The 16584-nt window shown below is 44.0% G+C and overlaps 1 protein-coding gene across 1 annotated transcript in view; it reads left to right on the forward strand.

Moving 5' to 3' along the window:
• The window catches only part of Tg (thyroglobulin), a 180387-nt gene continuing 163803 nt past the window's right edge, over window positions 1–16584 (forward strand). Inside the window, 9 exon segments of the mRNA XM_032916270.1 lie at window positions 1–67; window positions 523–631; window positions 1614–1711; window positions 2630–2833; window positions 3157–3316; window positions 10707–10813; window positions 11474–11617; window positions 11812–11997; window positions 15214–16311. Coding sequence (XP_032772161.1) covers window positions 1–67; window positions 523–631; window positions 1614–1711; window positions 2630–2833; window positions 3157–3316; window positions 10707–10813; window positions 11474–11617; window positions 11812–11997; window positions 15214–16311 — 2173 coding nt within the window.

A 16584-nucleotide genomic window follows, 5' to 3' on the forward strand; every position in this document is an offset into this window, starting at 1 on the left:
ATGACCCTGGTCTTGTGGGTCTCAACTTTGTTGAGCTCAGTCTGCCTGGTAGCAGCCAACATCTTTGGTAAGTTCTAAGGCTGAGGCCATGAGTTTGAGGAGGGAGTTTTCAGTCATGTGGTTCAGCTAGGATCTGTCCAGGGCCCTTAAACATGCCTTATCTCATCTAACCTCACAAATATCCTAAGGCTAGATATTTGCTATTTGCTGTTCTGATGAAAGAGGTTCAGAGAAGTGAGCCAAATTGCCCAAAGTCCCATTGCTAAAAATTGAGAGTAGTGAAAACAAGCTGGGAGAATGAAAATGTTCCCATCACCTTCCAGGAAAGTACAGATGATTAAATGAACTAATCATATACTGGGAATGAAAATAATGGTTGTCAGGAAGACTGGGAAAGTAAAGGCTGTGCTTGTGTGTGTGTGTGTGTGTGTGTGTGTGTGTGTGTGTGTGTGTGTGTGTGTGTGTGTGTGTGGGCGGGCTGCAGGCGTGCACCCTTCTCATGTGTCACTTCCCTTCACACAGAGTACCAAGTAGATGCACAGCCACTCCGCCCCTGTGAGCTGCAAAGGGAGAAGGCCTTTCTGAAGCAGGATGAATATGTTCCACAGTGCTCTGAAGATGGAAGTTTCCAGTAAGACTGGCTTTATTAGGAGTTCCAGAGTCCTACAATACCCTGAAGAACCTCTCACATTTTGTTCCTGTAATCTATCATATACAATTATATCAATCAAGTTCCTCAGATTCTTGAGCGACACTGTCATTTGTGGGGAAAAGGACTCCTCTATACTCCCATATAGATACTTTGTTTGAGAGACTCCCTATCAGGGGACTCTCCCCCAATTCTTGCTGAAACTTTATCTTAATTGCTTTACAATATAGTATATAAGGCCTTTTAGTAAAGCCTAGAGAGAGGTAAGAGTGCCCCAAGGCACCCATCTCCCAATTCTCTGTTAGGGCAAAGCAGGAACTGCCTGTTACTTAGCCAGCCCTGTTTTTCCATAGCTTGCCTGGGCTGCTAGGTCATTTCCCTCCAGGGAACTCTTCCTTAAAGAGGCTTTTGCAGGTACCCTGTCAAATCGTAGGTCCTGGGACTGTATTCCTCCGTATAGGCCTTGGGAATGTATTCCTCCCTGTAGAGTGAGGATATGATATAAATTCCTCTTCTCTATGGAGCAAGAGTCCTTACTCCCCTCTGCCATAAACTCACATGCAGAGTCCTCATCTCTAACTATGGAATATTCTCCCTGCTTCAGTATCTTTCTCAAGCTTCCTGTAGGTACAATCTACAAGCTAATTCTAGTCAGAACCTCTGGGAATTCAAGATTAAGGGAGGAGTTAAAAGTATACCTTCCTTTTCGCCAGCCTTGTGTATGTTTCTCTCTGAAGTTTCAGGCCTGCCTTGTCCCCAGGAGAATCTTCTGTCTCCCTAGCCACCTTCCACCCTAAGCCAGTCTCATTGTTGCTTTCCCTGAATGAGGAACTTACTCTATGGCCTTGTTTGATTGAAACTCTGGGTTTCCTGTGTGACTTGCTAACCTCTGGCCTCACTGAGCTGGAGCGAGAATGTGACTTCAGAAAGACATCATGGTGTCACATGATATTTCTCTCTTCAGGACAGTTCAGTGCCAAAATGATGGCCAATCTTGCTGGTGTGTGGATTCTGATGGCACGGAAGTACCTGGCAGCAGGCAGCTGGGAAGGCCAACAGTGTGTAAGTGACAAAGGGACATCCAGTGTAGGGGCCATTATACTGGGGTACCTCACATCTAGGAACAAGCACTAGGCTTAAGTAAGTGAACTGGGCACATCTCCCTAAGTGCTGCTAGCCTTTCATCATTGAATACACAGAAAATCCAGTTTCCTAAAGACAACTGTAAAAAACCATGTAAGACACCCAAACCCAGCCAGTGGCTTCCAATGAGCCAACTTTTGTGTCCAGCACTGAGCTAATTACGACCAGTAGGTGTCAAAGGGTTCCAAGCAAGGTCAGCTCTCAGCAAAATTTTATCCTATGGTAGAAGCAAAGCTAAGAGGGACACTCTCTTTCAGTGAGTAGGTGATAGCTCCTTCTGAGTTTTTGCTTTTCTGTGGCTAGCATGGCTTATGTGGGGTCCCTAATGTCCTTCATATTCTCTACACCATGACCATAACCAAAGTCACCTGTTCTCTCTGATTTACACACATCCAACCCCAATCTGCAAACTAAACAGAGACCCTGCCTCACCCATGTTAGGATTTGCAATGAGATAAGCTTGGTGCATGGTAGCTCTTCCATAGGAGAAAACACAAAGTGGCTTTTCCTCCCATATCTAAAGGGACACAGCTGTCCTCTCACTTGTAGAGGGAGAGAAGTGCAGAGTAGTGAAACAGCTTTTCAGGCAACACAGGCAGCCCCAGCTGACACAGAAATCCTGATTTGGCTATTCTGTTAACCCTACTCTATAGGGAGCTCCTCTATAGTGCCAGGGTGCTAGTGAGGGCCATCTCACTCTGACTCAGTTCTCAAGATGTCAGAGCCTTCTGAATGTCTGGCTGCGTGTTTGTCATGGAGAAAAGATCATCCTAGGATCAATGCTGACCCTGTGTGCTTGCTAAAAGCCCTCCTCAGATGCTTCTCTTTGTGCCCCAGGTCTGTCCTTCTGCCAGCTACACAAGCAACGAATCCTGCTGAGCAGCTACATTAACAGCACAGATGCTCTCTACCTTCCTCAGTGCCAGGATTCAGGGAACTATGCACCAGTGCAGTGTGACCTGCAGCAAGTGCAATGCTGGTGTGTAGACACAGAGGGGATGGAGGTGTATGGCACCCGCCAGCGGGGGAGGCCAACACGGTGTAAGTGTCACTGGCATGGGCACCAGAATCCCTGGGTGGGCTAATTTGGCTCCCCACAAATCACACAAAGCACAGAGTGCCTGGCCTTTGAGGGAGAGGAAAAATGTCCCAGAGGCAGTTGCATGACTTTCCATCATTCCACAGATCTTCTTTTGCTGGTTGACAACTGTAAGCCCAAACAAAATTTCAACAAATACTTGAGAGCCTCCAGTGGCCTATTTGGGGCACTAGTAGGCTTGTATGGGTCACATGGGTTGCATAAGTACCTGCATAAGTACCTACCCATGCATACGAGCTGAACAGCTTTGCATGAAAATGTTTAGGTCCAAGGAGCTGTGAGATAAGAAGCCGCCGTCTCCTCCATGGAGTAGGAGACAAATCGCCATCCCAGTGCGATGCAGATGGGGAGTTTATGCCTGTCCAGTGCAAGTTTGTCAACACCACAGACATGATGATTTTTGATCTGATTCACAACTACAACAGGTAAGGGAACTGATCCTTGAACGGAAGGGGGGTCCACTTAGAGGGCCACTGGCTATTCAATATTATGTTTGCATCAGGATCTGGGAGTGTCATGTGTCACATGGCCTCATTTGTCATTGACAGGCAAGTTTAGCCTATCAGCAGCACTTTTAACAAAGTCAGCTGGTAATAGCTATTGAAACTACAATTACACGGTCTTAGTGTTCTGTTGCTGTGAGGAGACACCATGACCATGGCAACTCTTATAAAAGAAGGCATTTAATTGGGGGCTTGCTTATAGTTTCAGAAGTTTAGTCCATTTTCATTATGGTGGGAAGAATGGCGGCATGTAAGCAGGTTCTGTAGTAACTGAGAGCTACAACCTGATCTGTAGGCAGAGAGAGAGAGAGAGAGAGAGAGAGAGAGAGAGAGAGAGAGAGAGAGAGAGAGAGAGAGAGAGATAGACAGACTCTGGGCGTGGCAGGGGCTTTTGAATCCCAAAGCTCACTGACGATGACCCACTTCCTCCAACAAAGCCACACCTCCTAATCCTTTAATAGTGTCATTCCCTGGTGATCAAATCTATGAGCCTATGGAAGCCATCCTCACTCAAACCACCATCTACATGTACTCTCTGCCTCACTAGCCCACCAAGCAAATGAAAATACCAGAGTGTGGAGACCTATATATCCAGGAGACCTATATATTTGTTGCATTGTTCTCCATCCTAGCAGAGAACTGAGGAGGAAAGTGACTTCTCATCAAACAGGGAGAGCACCTAAATAAATGTAATATATCATAAATATTTGTTTATCTGCTCATATAAGGTACCAGAGCTAAAGAAGTTGACTTGAGCAGGGTTCCAAAGTCTCTTGTACTAATCCGATCCAAATGGGCAGTGCATGTGCAGAATTTAATTATTAAAAACAAATAGGAAAAGGGTTCTTTATATGTACAAACATAAGATCCTATAATGAGTATGCTAGGTGAGAATAGAGCCCAAAACTGAGGATAATGTGAAGGACCACAGAGTGGTCAAGGGCCACTTGGATATAGGGGCTGCAGTGGAAGAGTAGACAGAAAGGATCCTCCTCAAAGGGAAAAGAGCCCATTAAAAAGCATGGGTATGATGACATGCGTGCACTTCTGTGAGCTTCATATGGGTGTGTGCACTTGTAAAGAACTTTACTATTTAAATAACAAATATAAAATGAGAAGCATCTGAGAGAGAGAGGGAGAGAGAGAGAGAGAGAGAGAGAGAGAGAGAGAGAGACAGAGACAGAGAGAGACAGAGAGAGAGAGAGACAGAGAGAGAAAGCACCAGCCTGTGTGAATACTGCTGCTGTGGATTCTGTAGGAGAACCTGAGCCTCCATATGGCCACCTTCCAGAACATCCAGTTTCTGTGTGAGAAAGAATGTTCCCATGTGTTGTGCCAGAGGGGTCACAGACCATGCCCCAAGTGCTGGTCCCACAGATGAACTTGATCTGAGTTGCACAATACTTTAGAAGCTTGGCATTTTTGTTAGACCATGCCCTGCAACGTTTCCATAAACTCAGTATCGGCGATTTCATACATTCAACCTATAACACAAAATGCACAATATGGTTGTAAATACTGAGGTTGGAGGTTGTATGCATTGTTATGTGGTCAAAAAGCTAGCCTTTGAGCTATCTGCTTTGAACCAAACCCTCCTAGGTCCTGAGTCCCTCAGAGTTTGGCCACCCGACTCCTGCCAGTTATGTTTGCAGTGCAATCCTGCCCCCATAGTCTTTGTGTCTGCCACCTGAAGTCTTCATCTGCCAGTACTTTGCAAGGTGACCTGATCATCTACCTTCCCAAAGCCTCCTCAGTGCTCTCTGCTGGGAAATGGAAGCTTCTGCTCTATTTACTGGGCCAAGATTAAGCTCCTGAGACTTCACTTATGAAACTACTGAGAATATGTATCATCCCAAGGTGATCATCTGCAGGGAATTCTCATGCTTCACACAGTTTTAGGAAATATAGGTTAGATTTTTTTCCTCCTGGCTACAGATTAGCTTAACTGGGAGCACGGGACCATCAGGCATGCCAGCTCACCAAATGCTCATCTACTCTGTGCAATCTAGGCATCCTCAGTTCATATCCAACTGAATGCGAACAGTATCCAAGGAGGTTTACAGATTTCAGCTTTAATACAGACATAATTAGAATGTGTAGTCTGGAAGAACTCACCCTAGGAAGCAGAGTAGGCTTTAGAGGTGTAGAGAAAATTTCCACTTGTTTATATTTATATGATTCATTTCTTTTCTTACACAGCATAAGGCACAGAGTCTTCTACACATTAAGTCTACAATCCCAATTTAGAGATTTGGTGAACTCATCAAAGGCCTTTACAGGGCAGCAAAGTTGAAATTGAAGCTCAGTTCACAGTTAGTGCCACAAGAGGGCAGTCTAGTTAAACACAAACGTTGAGAACCAAGCAGTCCTTGTTACAAACAAAAGCACTTGCTTCTGAAATGGGATCTCTCTCTCTCTCTCTCTCTCTCTCTCTCTCTCTCTCTCTCTCTCTCTCTCTCTCTCTCTCGAAAGGTCATGGGAACAGTTGGGTGGTTGATTATTTAAAGCCCAGGGGTAATCAGGAATTTTCTGTTACTGTGTAGATCTGGCTGCCCCAGGCCCAGTGACTCCTTTGGGCCAGTGGAAAGAGCTGTGGAATCCACATGGAATAGACCCAGATCACCTGGGATTGACAGATATAATATAGGCCAGTTGCAGCTGGGTTTCAGATAAGCAATGGGTAATTTGTTCTGTATGTCCTTGGCATTGCCTCAAATATTTTAAGCCTTGGAAGTAGGGTAAGGATTCGTGTTGATAGAGCATTGCATAAACACCACCAGATCCCCAGACTTTAAAGAGAGTGATCTGGGCTAGGAAAGAGCAGATTGGGAAATGAGATTGCACCCTGAGTTCCAAGTTCTGAGGGAGATGATGGTGGTTCCACGTAGAGGAGCGGATAGACCTTGGGAGATGGAGCTCTATTGAAGGTATGTCTATCGCACAAAACTTTGGAATGCTGGGAAGAAACACCCAGAAGAGCAGAAGAGGAGAGTCAGGGATGACTCCTTTCTGAGTAGACAGAGTGTAGTAGTATGTTTGGAAGGGAAAGCTTTGGAAACTTAACTTCTAGGAGTCTTAGAGATCCTGTGACCCAGAAACAGTTCTCTCAATCTCCTGTGAGGTCTTAATATGTGCTTGAACTTGGCTGTTGTAGGTTTTTCTTGTGAGGAAAAAGCATTACTTAATATATCAACTTGATTAGAAACTTAGGAGCTGATAGGAAATAGCTATTCTGGCTCCTTTGGATGGTTCATTGTCTTTATGGCCACGGTTTGGTCACAATTGTGGGACTCTGTCTGACCCAAAGCTTCAAGCAGATCCCTGTAGGACATGAAGCATGGCTAGTGCCCTTATCAAGGTTTTAAAGATTTGAGTTAAAATTCTCTTTATCAGCCTTTATCATTAATTACTATGTTTGTCTTGTCTTCTTAGTAACAAACCTCACCTCAAATGCCCTAGTACATCTGTTATACTGTGGAAAGAGTCAAGAGCACCTTTAACATGTGCTGAAGTATCATCCTAATTGGAATATAGAAGACTATGGAGAAATCCTGACAGGCAGATCGTCTAGTCACCTGCAAGACCACCTATGGTGGCCAATTTGACTTGTGTGTATTGTTATGCTGTGTATAGCTTTCTGCTAAAGACTGCCTGCCCTGACCCAGGAGAGAATAAACACACTGTTAATTTATTAATGTATTGGCTACAGGTTAGGTTTCTGGAGGACTGCCTGTGGGAAGAATTAGAGAACACAATGGTACAGTGAGTGTTGCAAGTTATCTGCAGGCATGGATGGTACTATGTAAACAGCAGGGCTGCAGACCAGCCATCCAGACTCCATGGGCCTTCATTTGTAATCTCTCTAAGGCTGGGATAGCTGAATCTGAGCCTAAACTCAGAGATGCATAAATTTGCCCCCACTCTATGATTTCCAGTTTCATTTCAGTAAGCATGTTGATTTTTATCTTCATTCTTTCTTTATATATGCCTAGAGTAGGAGAGAAAAAGTTAGTGGAAATCATGAAGAAGACAAGGTGAGAAGAGAAAGTAAGTCAGGGAAAAGATTGGTCTAGAACTATCTTTAATTAAAGTTACAGAAGTGTAAGGGGATTTATATTTGCGTCTGAGCTCTGGCTATAACCAGAGAAAAAATTTATTTTTAAGTCTGAGAATAACTCAGTTTTTTAGACAAACACACCCCTTTCTTCTTTTAAGGATTGAAGGAGCTATGGCTCGTAGGTCCGTATCAAAGGAACAGTGCACAGGGCATCTTTGGCTATATAGTTTGACAGCCCCTGCTACCCATGAGACCAGACCTCTCTCCAAGCCAGGGCTCGTAAGCAGCAGCCACATGCTCAATTTCAGTGATGGATATTCTGGGTCTTGGCATGCTCTCCCTTGTTTCTTCCTCCCCTAAGACTATTCACCTATCTATTTTTCTCCTGCCCATTCTTGGGGTATGTTTTCTCTAGATGTTAGAGACATGTCAATAATCTTCTAGATATATCTTCCATCGTTTCCTATTCAAATGGCCAGAGGTTACTTTAGAATGTAGCTCAAACTTTCCTGCTTTGGAAGCCTTCTTGGACCAAATCCATCAGACCCAGAAATGGAGATGGAACCAAGCTGTGGTGTACTGTTTCTGGCAGTTAAGTTTTAGGATTCTGTCTTTCTTTGACTAATGTAGGGTAGGAGATCTGTCTTGGTGATAAGTCAACAATTCCAGTTGAAGAGGCAACAACTAAACTCTTAGAACAGTGGAAATGACTATTCTGGAGGAGGCATCCCCAAGCTCACAAGTAGAGACAGTCATTTCAAAACCTACCCATAAAAGATTGTATTAAATCAAGTTGTAAAAATAATAGGACCTCATGATCACTGCTAGTTGTAGGTAGAACCCTAAAGGACCATATTCTATTTAAGTGGGCATCTTACTGTTCTGGAATGATGGGCATGGGCTCAGGATGCCCTGGTTCATAGACTATAAAAAATGTCTGGCAGTGTATGACTGATCCCTATATAGTGGTGTTACTGCTTCTGAGTAGCATTAATAGTGACAATCACTGTGGTAGTCCAGGGCTAGAATTCTTCCATACTTATTCAAGGTCCTTAGGCCTTCTCATTGAATACAGAATTGATAAGATAGAATCACAGAGACATGGGGTCTGATCTACAGGCACCGAGGACAGTCCTGGACAGTGGCAATAGCAGACCTCCAGGAACAAGTCCTGAAAGAATTGAAGTCAGGGAGAGACTCTCAGTATGCAGAAGGGGAAGAGAGCAAGAGAGGCCACATAGATAGCACTAGTAGGTGACTTGTCTGTTCATAAGTGTAGGAATCCCAAGATAGGGGCTTTGACTAGAAAATGAGGAAATAAAAGCCATGCAAAGAGGTTCATACATTCCCCTGAGTTGAGGTGGGCTTTTAGGTTGACTCAGCACTTCATGGTGTAGGATAATTTAAACATCTTGTGCATTTTGCTGTAGTGGTTGTCTGAGCCATCTCAGCATCTGGGGGGACAGGTATAGGACAGGTACTGTCCTTATCACAGCATCTTCAACATCTCTGAGTTGTCAGGAAAAGTGAGGCATGGAACATGCACAGAATAATGTCAAAACAGACACAGGTATCAAAGGAATGTGATAGGAACCAAAACCAACCCACACCGAGAAACACTATTGGCATATACCATGATCAGTCAGATGTTGGATTAGGACAGATGTAAATCCAATGTACTACCATTAGACCAGTATGACAGCCCACATTCCTCATTTCTTTTGTCTCAAAGATGAGATGAAAATAATACCACCATCCTGTGAAGAGCATTGGATACATCAATGAGTCAATGACTAGTGGGCACATTTGCAGTTGTCATTTGCAAAGCGGGACTCAACAAACAGAAGCAGCTATTTTCCTATCATTGCTTTTTAAAACCAATTATCCTACTTTCCAATGAAGGAGCTTTTATTTACTTTTTTCAAGAAAGTTTCTTTGTGCAGTCTTAGCTATCCAGAACTGGCTTTATAGACTAGGCTGGCCTCAAACTCACAGAAATCTGCCTGTCTCTGCCTCCCAAGTATTGGGAGTAAAAACATGCGCCACCACTGCCTGAAGAACTTTTAAAAATTATATTGTCTCCCTAAATGTGGAGACAAGACAAAGTTTTTCATTTTTACTTTTGCTTATGATAGCACCAACTGTCTCATAATGTATAAGCCCACAATAATAAACAAGCATCATAATAGATCTGTAGTTCTAAAGTATTAGTAAAGGAAACTTGGCTTTTGGGTAATGAACCATCCCCACATCAGGCTCATAACTTTCATTTGAGTTAACTAATACTTGTGTCTGCCCATGTTCAGAATCAGAGAGGGCTCCCCTTGCACTTAGAGCTGGCTTTTCATAGTTACGGTCATGCTGTGTGTATTTTCTCTTATACCCATCCCTTCTGAGTGCTGTTCCCTTTTTGCTTGTTTATGAGTATCACCCTCATTTGAAGTATTTTATCCAATGTGGCAGGGGATATTATAATTCTCTTCATTTCACCACCATCAGAGATGCAGGTTGTTTTTAGTATTCTGCTAGAAGCTACCATGAAACAGTAGAACTCTGTGCAGAGAGCGACATACTATGCTAGGATTTCAGACATAGGTTAAAAACACACACTTGGATGTAACAGACTAATTACATAGGACATAAAAACATCTCAGAGCTCCTCAATGACTCTCCGTACTTTAGTCTCCTCATAGGCAAAGATGAGGATGCCGCTAATAGACTCCAAGTAGCATTTGCCAGGTTGGACGTAGTTAAGACAAGCATTTCTTCAGCTGACAGACACAAATGGTGAAATAGTTTTGATTTTGTGGTGTTTAATGATGGAATGGAAACATTTCCTCCTTACGCATCTCCTGTAATGGACTCTGGCTTCTTTACAGACGTTTGAAAATTGTAAAAAGCCCTGGAAGCAGTTGCTCTCACAAAATGAGACTCTTTGCAGCTTGTCAAATACCTATAAAGGAAAGCCAGCCTTTGAACTCTGGTTACTCTGTTGGGGAAGCTGACGTATTACTTGTGACTTGTTTTCTTTCTGGTCCTCTGAGACACGTCTGTGGACACAAATTGGTGAAGTGTTGAAACTAAGGAAAAGGCTAGTTGGTAGATGACAGCTAGGCATGGTCTACCTTGCTTTGGTTAAGTAGAGCCAGAGTAGGAATGAGCTGCAAATGCAGCTGAGGACCCTGCCACGTTGGTTTCAATTGAAGATGGCTCATATTTTATGAAATGGTCACCACACATCTTCCTTTCTGACAGGTTTCCAGATGCATTTGTGACCTTCAGTGCCTTCCGGAACAGGTTCCCTGAAGTGTCTGGGTACTGTTACTGTGCTGACAGCCAGGGCCGAGAGCTGGCTGAGACAGGTAATCAGCCACACTTCTGGCAATGTGAAGGGATCAAGTATAATTCTTGGACTCCAGTGCCTAAGGTGGAAATTGCACTGGAATTCTACCTCCTTGTTGGGTTGCTATGGGTGTGAAAGAAGACCCAGCTTTAGCCAGCTTTCATCTGCAGTACACTGCTGAAGCTTCTGCTTGCTGGTATGGTGCCATTGCCAGATGAAAGAGGCGCCCACTTTGGTGTGTGGCAATTGGAAGACAAGGCATGTTATCAGCCTCATTCTCTAGGTAGCATTCCTCTATACTGTCCGACCAGCACCGCTACAGCCCTGCCTTTACAAACTCTTGGAGGATTATTCCAGGCATGGCCAACCTATGACTCAGGGACACATCCGATAGCATATGGAAGGTAGGATAACAAGAGATGTGACCCTACAAAAATCACTCATATTTAAAGTACTGTTGCTGTTTATATTATTATTTTGTAAATTGCTGCATGGTTTTTAGCATGAACTTTGTAGGTGATGACAATTTTTAATGTCAAAAGAATGGACGTGGCTGGACCCATTGCATCAGGCTGCTTTTGTAGATATTGACCTTTTGACATCTGTCAGTTCAGCTAGGTTAGAGCTTTATTTCCTGAGGGAGGAGCCAATCCCTGAAATGCTGTCTACATTTGTTTAGGACTGGAGTTGTTACTGGATGAAATTTATGACACCATTTTTGCTGGCTTGGACCAGGCCTCCACCTTCACTCAAAGCACCATTTACCGGATATTGCAGAGACGATTCCTGGCCATTCAATTAGTCATCTCTGGCAGATTCCGATGTAAGTAACTAGCTAGCAAGAGACATGTGTTTCTGCTGTGAAATCACTGGAGTCTTGGGGGTCACTTTCTGCATGGCTATTACATCAGAATAAGTTTAGGGAGTTAGCTCTTGGTCAGCAAATATCCATGCAGACTGTGAACAGACAGACCTTACTCACTATGAATCAATCCCTTGCTGTGTGGTTTCTTCTAGGTCCCACCAAGTGTGAAGTGGAACAGTTTGCTGCCACCAGCTTTGGTCATCCATACATCCCAAGCTGCCACAGAGATGGGCACTACCAAACAGTGCAGTGCCAGATGGAAAGGATGTGCTGGTGTGTGGATGCCCAGGGAATAGAGATCCCTGGCACTCGGCAGCAAGGGCAGCCACTGTCTTGCGGTATGTTTCCTCTAAGGGGTAAATGTTCTGCTCTCCTCAGAGTCTTTTACTGTCTCTGTTTCTTCACATCAGTCTCTCAGGAGCCCACTAATCAACTACTGACTGAATATCCCACAGAGGTCCTTCAAACTGTGTATGACTGAAGGCAGTCTGCTGCTATTAATTTGCAATGGGTTTTTGGTTTGTGTCAGATAGAGTTACTTTCTCAGAAATCCTAAGGAATACCAAGGGACTCATAGATAACAAAAGAAAAAAGAACTGAGTTTTCACGTCCTGTGGCTGGAGTGTGCATAGGCAGCTGACACAGCACCAAGGGGAAGCTTGTTAGTTCTATTTCAAAGCACTGAGGAAGGTTTCATGGGCAAGGGACCATTGCTCAGAATGCCTGTAATAAAGGCACTTTCTATAGATTCTGAATCTGCAAGGATGGTAGAGAGAATGTTAGAGTATGGAGTGTCAATTGTGACTTGAAGGGAAGGCAAGAAGGAGCAAGAATGTAGCCCTTCTCATAACTAAGGCTTGGACTTCATGCTGGAGGAAAGTGAGGCTGATAGAAGACTCATCCTGGAGAAGCCTGGTGGGCTTTGTGTTGGATATATGCCTCCCAGCAGTGTTAGGTGAGGAGCTAGAGGAAGTTTTGGACCTGAGATAAAGCAACCAATTAGGAAGTCACCTCAGTGTCCTTAAGAAAGATAGTGGAGAGGTCATGATTTCCTAGAGCTGTTGTCATAAATTAGCACAAACCCAGTCTCTTACAGTAACCAAAGCTAACTGTTATAACTTTTATAACAGTTTATAGTTCCAGGGACTGGGAGTCTAAAATTTAGGTAGGAGCAATCCCTGTTCTCCTGGCTCCATCAGGAGTCTCTTTTGCCTCCCAGCTCTGGTGGAGGCCACCCATCCTTTGGTTACCTACTCCAATCTCTGCCATCTTCCTTATGTCTTTGTGTCTCTTTTTAAAAGAATATAAGTTGGTTTGGACTAAAAATTTTCAGTCCAGTGTGGCCTCATCTCAGCCAGTTGACACTTGCAGGGACACTTTTGCTACAGTAGCACACTCTGGTTCTGAGATGCGTTTTAGAAGGACTTTATTCTAGCTCATTAAAACAGGAGGACAGCTATGAACCTTAGCACTGTCATCAGCATCTCAGAAAGGCCGCCTGAATTGGGAATGGTGTGGCAACAGGGAAGAGAGAAATGCAGGAACATATAGGCTTTCTACCCTGAAAGCTAAGCTTTGACGCAGTGAAGAAGGACCTCAAATCTCAGGGCTTCAAAGTAAATAGAAGTGAATATTGATATAAGAAGTTCCACTAAATCCTTCACTTTTTGTACTTTGACACCTTAGATATTCTTCATATTGTTTGGTGAGTGTACAGATCTCATAAAAGAAAAGTTTAACATCTTGCCTTGGAAGCATTTGAAACCACCACCCAGTTGCATCAAAACCTAGAGAACATCATACCTGGCAGTCCTTGGGTGAAAACAAAGAGCTGCGGCTTTCCAAGTCAAAGCAGGAACTCTGATAAATGCTTGGGTGGGTTTTGGGCTTTCACTCTTTCTCACTGTCTGTTTAGTAGCAGTACTTAACAAATATGTAGAGGGGCTCAGCGCTCAGTATGAGAGGAGAAGTGAAGCTGTGCACTCATTTCCTCAATGCCTCCTGTGATATCAATTACAGGATGCAGTGGCCTTGCTGAGGGATCTGCTCAGCTTTATATGTTGCCAGCACACATGAACACACACACATGTGCACACATACACACACACACACACACACACACACACACACACACTCCTCTACATGTTCCAGTTCTTTCTCCGTTGCTTAGTTACAGAGGGAAATTGGCTGGCTTCCTTACTGGCATCTGTGTGAATCAAAAGGAAAGAATTATTTTTACAAGTTGAGAGTGAGGTGGTGGTTTAGAAGGTCCCCTAAGATTTGTGGATTTGTGAAAGGAAATGGAGCTTGCTTACATCCACCTATATGAAGAGAGCCAGATGAGGCTTGAGTTGTTTTTTTCTCTCAAGGACACTAACACCAAATGTCCTGGCCACATGGAGTTGACCGAGTCAGTGACCTTTTCATTAGCAATTTTACAGAAAGGCGGAGAAGCCCAAGGTGCAACAAGTGTGCTTGCCGGGTCAGCACGTTAGTACTGTAGAAATGAAGACAATAATGGAATGTGCTGCATTTTTAGTGTTACATATCAGGATATAGAAAAGTATTACTTATCTAAAGTACAGCACCAGAGGAGTTAGAGAGTCACAGGAAGAGCATATGTTGTAGCATTAAAGTCCATTGAGAATACCAGCAAGAGAAAACTGGGAAGCAGAAGCTTAGCAATACAAATAGGACTTTGTTAGCAAACTGGGCTCCCAAGGCTGCCAGAAACAATCACTACACACTGGATGCTTGCAACAGCAGAAATTTGTTCTCTCACATATTGGAATTTTAACACTGCTGCTCAGAAGTCAAGGAGGAGACAGAGCCATCCACACTCTCTTTGGATATTATGGTTGGCAATTTCCGGCTTTCTTGTTTTCACGGCTGCATCTACCATTCTAGTCTGTGTGTCTTGATCCTCATGCGGCCTCTTTGCTGTGGCTCTTCTTACAGAGACACCAACCATTGGATTTCTAGCCCACCCTAGTCTAGATGACCTCATCTTAACTTGACCATGTCTATGAATACCTTGCTTTCAGTTCATATTTAGTGACCCTCAAGTAGAAAAATGTCATTAGGGGATGCTATTCAGACCAACACAAGTATGGCTGGGTTTTCAAAAAGTGGGCTGCTGTCTCATAGGCTTGATGTAGCAAATAGATCAGTTTGGTTTGAGGTGGCCAAATGATCATGGGGACAGGAATGCTCACCCTCAGAATTAGCCCCAAGTGGTGGCACAATGAGAAGGGAAGGCATATGTGAACACAGGAAAGGAATGATCCAAGTGGTAATGGTCCATGCTTTTAATCCCAGCGCTTGGGAGGCAGAAGTAAGTGGATCTCTGAATTCCAGACCAGACTTGTCCACAGAATTCTAGGACAGCCAAGGCTACACAGAGGAACAAACATACAAAAGAACAAGCATGAAACCAAATGGTCCACAATGTATGGGTGAACCTTTGAAATCTTACAGAGGTATGAGGACATGGTAGAGGAATGGTCCTCGGGACTAATTGCTCTGCTAACTATGTTTTTAACTGTTTCATGCAGCTAAAGATCAATCATGTGCCTCAGAAAGGCAGCAGGCTTTGTCTAGGCTCTACTTTGAAACCCCAGGCTACTTCAGTCCTCAGGACCTTTTGTCTTCTGAGGACAGGCTGGTCCCTGTGAGTGATGACAGATTGGATACATCCTGCCCACCCAGAATCAAGGAACTCTTTGTCGACTCTGGACTCCTACGTTCTATTGCTGTGGAGCGCTACCAACAACTCTCTGAATCCAGAAGTCTACTTAGAGAAGCCATCAGAGCAATTTTCCCCTCCCGAGAGCTGGCAGAGCTTGCCCTTCAGTTCACCAGCAACCCCAAGCGACTCCAGCAAAACCTCTTTGGAGGGACATTTTTGGTGAATGCTGCCCAGTTTAACTTGTCGGGAGCCCTTGGTACAAGAAGCACATTTAACTTCAGTCAGTTTTTCCAGCAGTTTGGACTCCCAGGCTTCCTGGTTAGAGACAGAGCTACTGATCTAGCCAAACTACTCCCTGTGAGTTTGGACTCCAGTCCTACCCCAGTACCTCTCCGTGTGCCTGAGAAGAGAGTTGCTATGAATAAATCAGTTGTGGGTACCTTTGGCTTCAAAGTCAACCTACAAGAGAACCAAGATGCCTTAAAATTCCTTGTTTCTCTCATGGAACTTCCAGAATTTCTTGTCTTCTTGCAGCGTGCTGTTTCTGTACCTGAAGATAGAGCGAGGGATTTAGGAGATGTGATGGAAATGGTGTTCAGTGCTCAGGCCTGTAAACAGACATCTGGGAGGTTCTTTGTCCCATCATGCACTGCTGAAGGAAGCTATGAAGATATCCAGTGCTATGCTGGAGAATGCTGGTGTGTGAATTCCCAAGGCAAAGAAGTTGAAGGCTCAAGAGTCAGCGGGGGACGCCCAAGATGTCCCACCAAGTGTGAGAAGCAAAGAGCTCAGATGCAAAACCTTGCAGGCGCTCAGCCTGCTGGCTCCAGTTTTTTTGTTCCTACGTGTACTAGTGAGGGATATTTTCTGCCCGTCCAGTGCTTCAACTCAGAATGTTACTGTGTTGATGCTGAAGGCCAGGTTATTCCTGGAACTCAAAGTACAATTGGTGAACCCAAGCTGTGTAAGTCTTTGTGTGTTAAACTTAAAGATTCTTGAGTGTTTGTTTAGACTAGAACTTGATATGTTGTAAGAAACCGGGTTTGCTCATGACCAAAGAGCAAATTTTGGTTAACAGAAAAGTTACTTAAACTAAACATTATCCACAGAAATTTGGACAGTATTAGCCATTGTTATGAGCAAATAGAGATATTTGCTTGTTATTAAGAAAGTGCACGTACCTGAGCTGGGAAGATGACTCAACTGGTAAAGTGCTTGCTGCACAAGCATATGGATC

Source organism: Rattus rattus, chromosome 1 (genome assembly GCF_011064425.1).
Source record: "Rattus rattus isolate New Zealand chromosome 1, Rrattus_CSIRO_v1, whole genome shotgun sequence".
In the NCBI taxonomy this organism is placed as follows: domain Eukaryota; kingdom Metazoa; phylum Chordata; class Mammalia; order Rodentia; family Muridae; genus Rattus; species Rattus rattus.